This window comes from Phyllobates terribilis, unplaced genomic scaffold (genome assembly GCF_046119375.1).
Source record: "Phyllobates terribilis strain yellow unplaced genomic scaffold, ASM4611937v1 Scaffold_13__5_contigs__length_258822181, whole genome shotgun sequence".
Classification (NCBI taxonomy): domain Eukaryota; kingdom Metazoa; phylum Chordata; class Amphibia; order Anura; family Dendrobatidae; genus Phyllobates; species Phyllobates terribilis.
This window is the reverse complement of record NW_027362773.1, coordinates 158,497,166-158,508,278: the sequence shown is the minus strand read 5'-3', so window position 1 is coordinate 158,508,278 and position 11,113 is coordinate 158,497,166. Positions and strand designations below refer to the sequence as shown.

General features: G+C 48.0%; 1 protein-coding gene across 1 annotated transcript in view; it reads right to left on the bottom strand.

Moving 5' to 3' along the window:
- Positions 1 to 1,629: 1,629 nt before the first annotated feature.
- Positions 1,630 to 11,113, bottom strand: part of LOC141174620 (transmembrane protein 263-B-like) — a 140,751-nt gene continuing 131,267 nt past the window's right edge. The window contains exon 3 of the mRNA XM_073659554.1: positions 1,630 to 3,685. Coding sequence (XP_073515655.1) covers positions 3,399 to 3,685 — 287 coding nt within the window. The 3' untranslated portion in view covers positions 1,630 to 3,398. The remainder of the gene's footprint in view (positions 3,686 to 11,113) is intronic.

Genomic DNA, 11,113 nt, shown 5'->3' with positions numbered 1-11,113 from the left:
CAAACCCAGAATCTAAGCCTGAACCTACTACTAGCCATAAAGGTTTCCTATTTGGGACTTATAGATGACCCCACAATTTTGGAGCTCCCATAAAATTGAATAGAGAGCGCATCTGTTAGACATTCATGGAATATTTTATAAATATCCCTTTAAATGATGCACGATCAGTGCCGTCACAGAGCCACCAGCGCTGATGGCCTGGGTATCCCGTAATTTTTGGAGCTCTCTATTGAAGGGAGAGTCGCTCGCTGGGCACCCCAGAACTTGAACCCCCAACCTTGACTCTTACCATCCATCTCTACTGAAGTGAATGAGGATAAGCTGCAGTACCAGACACAACCTGCGGGCAAGGATGGTGCTGTTTTTCGAAAGAAAGCAGCCATGTCGCCTTTAATCGTCTTGCTGCCTAATACTAGGACAGGATGGGGAATGACTGCGGGATGTGTTACACACGATGTCGCCGATCTCACCACAATATTAACAGGAGATGACAATTTAATGAAGGCGGCAATGAGAGAAAATAAATTAAACTGATTCCAGATATTCATTGCGGAAAAGTAGATGTCACTGCTGATTAACGTGCAAAGGACATCGGCCGTGTCACTGCACCGCTGTCAGCAACCGCGAGATGCGACTTTTGTGTAGTTAGATCAGAGCAGGTAACGGCCGGGCCGCGGGCCGTCAGCGCAGAGAACGTGCCGGGTGACAGGGTGTGTCATCTACCCAATCAAATCTGCTGTGGCATCCGTCAGGGTGATGCTGGATTCCCATCATGCTTTGAGGCACAATCTAATCTGAATAGGTTCAAAATTCGATGCCGATTCATTTCCTAATAAAAGTTTAGATCTCAGTTTTTCCTGATACAATGCTTCCCTGCATAGATTAATGGTTACATTTTCCACCACTAGGGGGAGCTCAGGAGTTGATTGCATACTACTTGTATGCTAAACTCCCCCTAGTGGTGTCTGCGGGCAGATATGTATTTATAGCATACCCATCCTTTCCCAAACAACCTTACAATCTAACTGCCCCCCCCACAACAAGTTACAACTGCACCTATCAGTCTAATATATCCAGAAACTGTTGTGATTCTCATGCTCTGTAACTTGTCATTACCTTTTTTTGAGTGGATGGTTCCTTTTCAGCATTCTGACAGCATTTTAGGTGCAGGAACTTCCTTTCCCCTCGCTTCTCGGCATGCATCGATCTTGATATAGTCAAATAACTTGCTGGCCATGAACTGATGCCTGTATGCAGTTTGACAGACAGGAGCAAAAGAGCAGACAAAGGTTCACCACCACCTCATGCATAGAGATAAAGCCCCGCCCCTCACTTTCTAACGATAAAGCCCCACCCCTCACTTCCTATAGAGCTAGAGCCCCGCCCCTCACTTCCTATAGCGTTAAAGCCCCGCCCCTCACTTCCACAGAGACAAAGCCCCGCCTCTCACTTTCTAAAGATAAAGCCCCGCCCCTCACTTTCTAAAGATAAAGCCCCGCCCCTCACTTCCTATAGAGAAAATGCTCCGCCCCTCACTTTCTAAAGATAAACCCCCACCCCTCACTTTCTATATAGAGCCACGCCCCTCATTTCCTATAGACAATGCCCCACCCTTCACTTCCTATAGATAGAGCCCCGCCCTTCACTTCCTATAGATAAAGCCTCGCCCCTCACTTCCTTTAGCTAAAGCCTCGCCCCTCACTTTCTATAGCGGTAAAGCCCCGCCCCTCACTTGTTATAGCGGTAAAGCCCCGCCCCTCACTTTCTATAGCGGTAAAGCCTCGCCCCTCACTTTCTATAGCGGTAAAGCCCCGCCCCTCACTTTCTATAGCGGTAAAGCCTCGCCCCTCACTTTCTATAGCGGTAAAGCCCCGCCCCTCACTTGTTATAGCGGTAAAGCCCCGCCCCTCACTTTCTATAGCGGTAAAGCCCCGCCCCTCACTTTCTATAGTGGTAAAGCCCCACCCCTCACTTCCTATAGCGGTAAAGCCCTGCCCCTCACTTCCTATAGCGGTAAAGCCCCGCCCCTCACTTCCTATAGCGGTGAAGCCCCGCCCCTCACTTCCTATAGCGGTGAAGCCCCGCCCTCACTTCCTATAGCGGTGAAGCCCCGCCCCTCACTTCCTATAGAGTCACAGACCCGCCCACACTTTCTATATAGAGATAAGGCTCCACCCAGAGTAATTCTTTATTTTGGGTACGGCCATGATGCGACTGCAGGGCGGTGATCTGTGCCGATAAGTGGATTTACTGCAAATTGGTTTGGTTTTCCAATTGGTTAATTCATCCATTTTTCTGCAAAGCTTCTGTTTTACAGGAAATCTGTCACCGGCCTTTTGGTTCCCTATGAGAATAATGTAGTGACGCAGCCTGGGGTCACTTACTTTCAATATAACCTCGAGCACTGATGGTGCCAACCTGCGGATCAGTCTTGTGTGTAACAGTTCATACTTTCTTGCCCGGATGTAAGCATGCATGCTTGACCAATCCGTGCATGAATGTTTATGGGGGAGGTTGGGAAGAAGAGCAGAAGCTTATCTTAAGGGGATATACAATTCGGACAACCCATTTCCAGGCATAAGGATTTCATAGCTGGGGGTCCGCATGCTCGGGATCCCCTGAGCTCAGGATCCCCTGAGCTCAGGGAGTCCGTGCACAGGTCCATGGTCAGCTCACGTGCTTTACATGGGGCTGCGAGTCACTGATTGATTTCATCTACTGGACATGCAGAGATCACCACTGAGCGCTAGGAAATGAGATGTCCTAATTGTCAAGTGGGCTGTGCACCAACCTGATATGGTGGCCAGGGCCAAATACACGGCCGCCACTATGCTGCACCATATTATATGACCCTCTAATGTCAAAGATAGATGCAATCGTCAATTACACAATCCCCATAAGAGTCACTCTACAGAGAAAATCACTGAGGTCCTGTCGATTAAAACAGTGAAAAGTACACTGGTGCGGAAACTACTGGTGCCTTAGGCACCTGCCTCTATTGCCTTCCCACAGTCCCAGCCAAGAACCACCTTACTCACAGTATTCATTGATTGATGCAAGTACATTTCCTGTACAACGCTGTGGAACATGTCAGCGCTATATAAATAATGGGTTATCAATAAATACGACAATGCTTTGCTCTAGTACACTTATGTCCTAACCTACAATGTCCGCCACTGACTTGATGCTGGTTCTCCAGTTGCATTGATTTTTGCTTCTAGTTTGACTTTGATCTTGTTGGAGGTTGTGAGGAGCCGCTCTTCGTCAGCTCCAGAACTCACGACGTATTACAGGTGATCGAGTGCTCACAACCGGGACCTGAACATGGTGGAAACAGACGCTCTTCCTGATGTGACTCAAGCAGATCAATAGGAGACGGCGAGAAATAAGTCATTCGATTAATCAAACTTGTCCTTTTTCTTGGGGACAAAGGACACTTTGCTGGCGACAGCAGATCCGACAGCCCCAACTCCGCCAGTCACTACAGACACTCCACCTTTAACCAGTCCCACACCGGCAGCTGGCACGCTGGTGACCGCCGTCTTCGTCAGCTCGAAGCTCCTACTTCCAACCCAAGCAACACCTCCGAGAGTGGCTCCGACTGCACCTCTGGTCATTGAGTATAGTCCTCCTGTGACTCTCCAGATGACCCCCGCCGGTGGGTCGGGGTGGTCCTTCAGAGCATCTGTGCAGGAAAAAAAAAGAAAAACATCAAAGTTATCGAAATGTACAAGCAAATTCCAGAGTCCGGTTGACCGCCAGTTGTCTTCTCAACTCAGAAGGAACTGATTGACCAATTTGTCGAAACCTTATATCCCTAGCTTCACCCGTCACAAATGCATAATGCTCCCACCAAATGCAAAGACTTATTTAGATGTGAAGACTTATTTTAATATCACACACAATGGTTAGAACTGATCTATACCGATGATTCCTAGTTGTACCAACACTCAACCGAAATTGTCCAGGATCAGCAGTGCTATTAGTATTTCCATCTTGTGCAGATTGCCGGTCGTTTGATAGCCGCGGGTCATCCAGTCTAAATGGACCATAAATCTATGAATAATCCCAAATGGATGCGGTGATGTCACCAAAACAAAAAGTAAACTATCCCTCAATAATTGGTAAAACGACCCCATAACATTAACCCCCACAGCTACTGTGTGATGAGTTGGTTGGATTTTGCGTGCACCCTCGAGTCCTGACGTCCCAGTAGGGCTCTCGGCACTGATCAATCATTATTTATTCCATACGTTCCAGTAAGTAAATCACACAGGGGACGTAACTATACAAAATCCCTGTCATCCGGCTAATGTGAACCTGATCAATAAGACAGCCCGGCGTTGTGCGCTAATGGCTTCATTCACTAACTAACGCCAATGATCAATGGCAAAAAGACATTTGTCCTGGATTTCTGACCCGTGGAAGATCAATCACAGCTGATATGTTGCAGTGTTGTGGTGCAGTGATGCATTACTGGGAAATAACTTTTACATATCTATCTAATAAGTCTTACAGGTCAGTGTAATGGGATGGCGGCCATTAGCGGGTATCCAGCATGGGTCAGATCAAAGTAAGAAATGTGTCTCTGCGTAGAAAAAAGGTTCAAAGAATTCCTATGGTCTTGTAAGAGCCTTTTAAGATAAAAGAAAATCATACAAGGGCTTGAACTTCCACCGTGACCAGAATACGGAGTCCAGAGGACTTAAAGAATATTTGTACAAAAGGGTAGATCGCCCAAGGCTCATGGAAGAGTTGTCAAATCTGTTGGGCGCCTTCGAAGCCTCACGGGAAAGCAGAGTTTCCAGAAGGTTTCTTGTAGGTGACATCGGGATGGTATATCATCAGATGGTGCCCAAAAGGCGAAAAATGTGGCTTTGCCCCAAAAAAAGAAGGGAGTTATGAAAAAAATCTCAGGGAAACTGGCGCACGAAGTAGGATGTCTCTCGTGACGTCTCAATATTTGGATTGTTCTGGACAGAAGGTGGCTTTTGGTTTTAAGAAAAGAAACAAGATGTTACAGTGTAAAAATGGCGCAAAACTTCCTACCAGTGCATATATTAAACTTAAGTTATCTAACCCCTTTACGGCTGGTGGATGTCCATTGGCAAAACATTTGTTGGTGCCCACCACTCTACCAAAGATACCACAGTTGGTCTCAAATGCAAGTGACTATTGGAGTTTAGGGGGCTGTAAAGCTCCGGACACCTTTAAGGAGACCCACACGCATGCGTGACCACCTCTCCATCTCTTCTTGGTTCCACAGAATTACCAAGGGTGGTGTTGGTCCCAGAGACCAGGTCCTAACTATCTCTAGATTGGGGGTCGCTTTACCATTTGTCCGGCTTTAATAGTCACATCTAAGCAAGAGACCGTCTAATAAATGTCTAAGATCAGTGTCGGCCTAATCTTCAGGAAGCCAGGAGGATGTTCTGTCCGTGGGAAATAAAATTAAAAGATGAAAACAGACATGATAAAGTTCCATGTACGGAACGTGAGTTCACACAAATGGATATTTCATATAAATTCACAGAACTTCAAAGCGCTCGCTGCCTGCGCCGACCGTAGCTACAAAGATGACGTCGGTGGCAAAGCGTTCTGTGAATCTGACAGCAAAGGAAAATACTTTGATAATGAAAACGATAAGCTCTGCGGGGGCGCGGGGCGCCGTTTCAAAGGGGAAATTAAGAGAGAAAAAAAAAAGTGAAATGAAAATGATTGCAGGGAAATTCCGAATTTTCAGAAGGACCAGAACGTCCGTAAACTTACACCGAATCCAGATATGACGGTTCGAGTACGGACCGCAATGTGCTCCCTGGTCACGGGTCTACAGCGCCGAACGTCACAGCTTCGTAGGCATATAGGGATAGGCAATCACTATCAGATCAGTGGCGATTAGCTCCAGTGATGCCGCATGTCCAACCTCCACCGATCTGATATTGATGATGGTGTGATCTGTAGGAAAGCCTCGAGTGTTCAGGTTCCCTGCAGTGCCCCCACAGGAGAAATGAAGCATTACACCATGCAGATCAATGTGCTGTCCGTGTAATACAGGACCGCTCCACCAGAGCAAGAGACAATCTCGTCACCAGATCAGATCTCCTCTTTTTCAATCTTCCTTATTTGTGGATGTAATTTATTTATTTTTTTTTAAACTGGACAACCCCTTTAATCCAGGACTAGTCGAGATCGCGGTCATTCCACGGACCCCTCTCTTTCTATGGAGGCTAATGAGCCTCATCAGTGTCACATCCAGTCTCGTCACATTAGTCCTTCTCCTTTATTCCCGTTCTGCAGGATACTGCCTGGTAAACAGCGCCGGGCTCCGTAGCTACAAAGGCCGGTGACCCCGAGTACTCCTCGCGGTGCTACCTTCATGCACTACGTAGTAATTAAGTCGGAAAATATCACTGCCGCTGCGATGCTGCTGGAGGATCAGAGACTTGACTGTGGGAGGAATGTATGCCAGTAAAAGCGGCTGCAGCCGGGCGGCGTGCACCCAAACGCTCCGGCAGGTGCCACCTCCTGCACGCACGGCTTGACCCAGCAATTTCAGTGCTGCCTCGTCTTACAATGAACCATTTTACAGCCGATGTGTCTACGCTGGAGCTGCAGTACGCAGCCACCACGCAGGCAAACATCTGTGAAGCCAGCAGACATCGGATCTGACTGCACGCTTCGGGTGGGTAGAGGCCAAGATCCGAGGAGATATCCGAGTCGCTCCGCGATCATACTGCAGTCAATCATGTCGGATATTTTAAGCCGGACCTATTTTATATAAGACTGGTATGAAGCTCATAAGGCATAAGTAGAGGGAACAACCCTTTAACCCTACCGCACGTAGGTATCCACCTTGCCGATCGGGTGGCCACTGGAACACAGAGCCGAGCTCCTACTGAGACTGCTGGAAATAGAGAAATAGCCAATTGTAACCCTTTAGATGCCGCTGTCAATTGTGACCGAGGCATCTAAGTAGTTAGATACAGGTAGGGAGCTCTGTCAGCCCACGTAATCCCACGGGACTAGAATGGGGCTAATAATGCCCTCGTCCACTCGCCTGCTCATCCCAGTCCTCCCAGTAGACCCAGCCAGAAGCTCCATCGTTAAGCTGACATAATAAGCTACAATACAAGCACATTTAAGTTCAGGTCTCATACAGGAAAAAAAAAAAAAGTTAAAAATAAATAAATAAATTGAACAAACCCCCCCCCCCCCCCCCCCAAAAAAAAAAAAAAACGTTGGAGGTTGGTAACGAGGCCATAGAGAGACAAAGGAAAGTTCCTGGCGTCACATCGGGGCCTGAGCCCATGGCATCTCTATACGTGACGTCTCCTGCTCAGCTAAAGTCGGTCACGGTGGGAATTGTGGAGACAGGATATATAGAGCGCCTCTCAGTGCCATCAATAAAAAGTGAACGGGAAGTCAAAGTCTCCGGTGCAAGGAGGTGACGACCGTACGTCAGCAGATGAAATGTAACACGGACTACAAATGATATTTTTATGTGACGTCCTCTGTCCGTCCATCTGATCAACATGGTCTTAAAAAGGAAACTGATGGAGACACAAACTTATTGGGGTTGTTCTCTTTCATTTAAGTTTCGCCTTTGGCTACAGTTTGTGATAAAACAACAAACAGTGCTATACTCACTTTCCCCGGGTCCACCAGTGAAAGTTCTCCGCTGCTCCCGGTGTCTGGCATTGGCTGCGGTGCTGACAGCCAATCAGTGAGCTCAGCTGTTAAGCCAGTGTAGACAGAAGGTCCCGCCCAGAGTCACTGATTGGCTACCTTAGAAAATGCCAGACATCAAGAACAGCGGTGGAGACTCGCCAATGAACACGGGCAAGGTGAATACAGAGTGGATTGTTGTTTCATAAACTGTAGCCAAGAGAGAAACTTGATTGAAGGAGAACAACCCCTTTAAGGGTGCTGTTCACATGATAGATGATAAATGGAGGTCCAGCGGCTGAAACACCCAATGATCCCAAGAATGGGGAGCCTGAAGTCTCTTCTGTGAATGGAGCAATAGTGAGCATGTACGACCATCCTCCTATAGACCGTGAATGCGGTGGTCGCACATGCTCACTACCATTCCAAATACAAAGGTGATTTTGGGAACCCCATTTTAATGATTGGTGAGGGTCCCCGAAGAGGGACCCTCAGCAATGAAGAATTTATTACATACGCTGTGATGAGAATGCAGAATACTTCATCCAACTGTACTGGCCTGGACATCCCAAAGGAAATGCCAGCCACCAAATATTGCCCTAGTGGCACTGCCATCGTCCTACATGTGGCCAGTCCCATCACGTATAGCTCATCTGGAGGCCATTGTCCAGTAATGGAAGCTCCTCCTGCAAGTCATCGCTTAGGAAATAAGCATGTCCTATAAAAAAAAACAGCAGCTCTCGTTCCACAAAATACCAGCTAAACTAATCGAAAGATACATTTATTTTTACAAATTTCCAAAATATACATACATTTGATATTGCAGTAACTGTACTAAGATTTTTTTATAAAATGAAAAATAAAAATGCAACAATGGAATAATTGCGGTTTTGATTTTTCCATTTCCGCCACACAAAGACCAACAACTTGTCCTGCAAAAAATCCATCCCTCATACGGCAATTGATATGGGAAAAGTTACGGCTCTTGGAAGGAGGGGTTGAAAAGAAAAACCCAAAAGCGAAAAAAGAAAAATTGTCCTCGGTGGAAAGGAGTTCAAGTTTCAGCCTCAGGATTTCAGCTTTTTTAATGCTCCGCAAGTATTTCAGCACTGAAAAGTTTCTCTTCTGCTTCAAGTTTATTCCACAAAATGTGGTGAAGTGAAAAGTACTTGTAAGGTGATCCCCTCGCCCCACCAAAAACTACAAGTAACTCAATGACCTACATGAAGAAGGATGGCTGTGGATGGCAGGTCTCCTACTGACACCAACCATTGGCGAGACATCTGCCCTTCCTTGGAGTTTGGAGTGTGGGAGGAAAGCAGAGAACCCGGAGGAAACCCACACAAACACAGGGAGAACATACAAACTCCTTGCAGATGTTGTCCTTGGTGGAATTTGAACCCAGGACCCCAGCGCTGCAAGACTGCAGTGCTAACCACTGAGCCACCATACAGTGCTAACCACTGAGCCACCATACAGTGCTAACCACTGAGCCACCGTGTTGCCCTGCCACTAAGAGTCTGCGGCTCACCCATGGAAACTGACATGCGGCGCGTCTTTCAGTTCACTCTTGCGGGTCCGCTAGTGGACTTTCCCCATAGACCTAAAAAAATCGTGCAAGTTATTTGCCTAATGAGGGCGAAAGCCGAGCGGCTATTCCACAGTATCGGGGCCGCAGGCTGCTACGCATCGTGAGCACATAACCTTACAGTCCTCACCTATAGTGTCAGTGCCAATAATCAACCTCAACGTAAAAACCTACTCCATTGTAACTCCAAAACAGCTCTGGATACCGAAAACACCTCACAAGACTCGATGTACAATGAGAACACGGCACAAGACCCTTTGTCTACTGGGAACACCCCACAAAACTTATTGCATATGCAAAATACCCTACAAGACGTTTTGTAAATCGTAAACACCCCACAAGACCTGCCGTATACCAGGAACACCCCACAAGACCTGCTGCATACTGGGAACACCCCACAAGACCTTCCGTATACCGGGAACACCCCACAAGACCTGCTGTATACTGGGAACACCCCACAAGACTAGCTGTATACTGGGAACACCCCACAAGACCTGCTGTATACTGGGAACACCCCACAAGACCTGCTGTATAGTGGGAACACCCCACAAGACCTTCCGCATACTGGGAACACCCCACAAGACCTGCCGTATACCAGGAACACCCCACAAGACCTGCTGCATACTGGGAACACCCCACAAGACCTTCCGTATACCGGGAACACCCCACAAGACCTGCTGTATACTGGGAACACCCCACAAGACCTGCTGTATACTGGGAACACCCCACAAGACCTGACATATACCAGGAACACCCCACAAGACATGTCATATACCGGGAGCACCCCACAAGGCCTGCCGTATACCGGGAGCACCCACAAGACCTGCTGTATACCGGGAACACCCCACAAGACCTGCCGTATATGGGGCACACCCCACAAGACCTGCTGTATACCAGGAACACCCCACAAGACCTGCTGTATACTGGGAACATCCCACAAGACCTGCCGAATACTGGAAATACCCCCACAAGACCTGCCGTATACCAGGAGCACCCCACAAGACATGCCGTATACTGGGAACACCCCACAAGACCTGCTGTATACTGGGAACACCCCACAAGACCTGCCAAATACTGGAAATACCCCACAAGACCTGCCATATACCGGGAGCACCCCACAAGACCTGCCATATACCGGGAGCACCCCACAAGACCTGACATATACCAGGAACACCCCACAAGACATGCCATATATCGGGAGCACCCCAGAAGACCTGCCATATACTGGGAGCACCCCACAAGACCAACCATAAACCGAGAGCACCCCACAAGACCTGCCATATACCAGGAACACCCCACAAGACATGCCATATACTGGGAACACCCCACAAGACCTGCTGTATACTGGGAACACCCCACAAGACCTGCTGTATACTGGGAACACCCCACAAGACCTGCCGTATACCAGGAGCACCCCACAAGACATGTCGTATACTGGGAACACCCCTCAAGACCTGTTATATACCGGGAGCACCCCACAAGACCTGCCATATACCGGGAGCACCCCACAAGACCTGCCGTATACCGGGACCTCCCCACAAGACCTGACATATACCAGGAACACCCCACAAGACATGCCATATATCGGGAGCACCCCACAAGACCTGCCATATACTGGGAGCACCCCACAAGACCTGCCATATACCGGGAGCACCCCACAAGACCTGCCATATACCGGGAACTCCCCATGAGATCTGCAGTATACCGGAATAAGTGACAGATGGATGTGTAAGATTAAGGAATAAAAATGTTCTGAAAATGTAAAAATGTGTTGGGTTAGATGGCAGAAGTCTTTCTGGCTGAAATCAACAATTGATATGAAATTCAGCTGCGGCCATACTGCCTGGCCCCAGGCCTCTC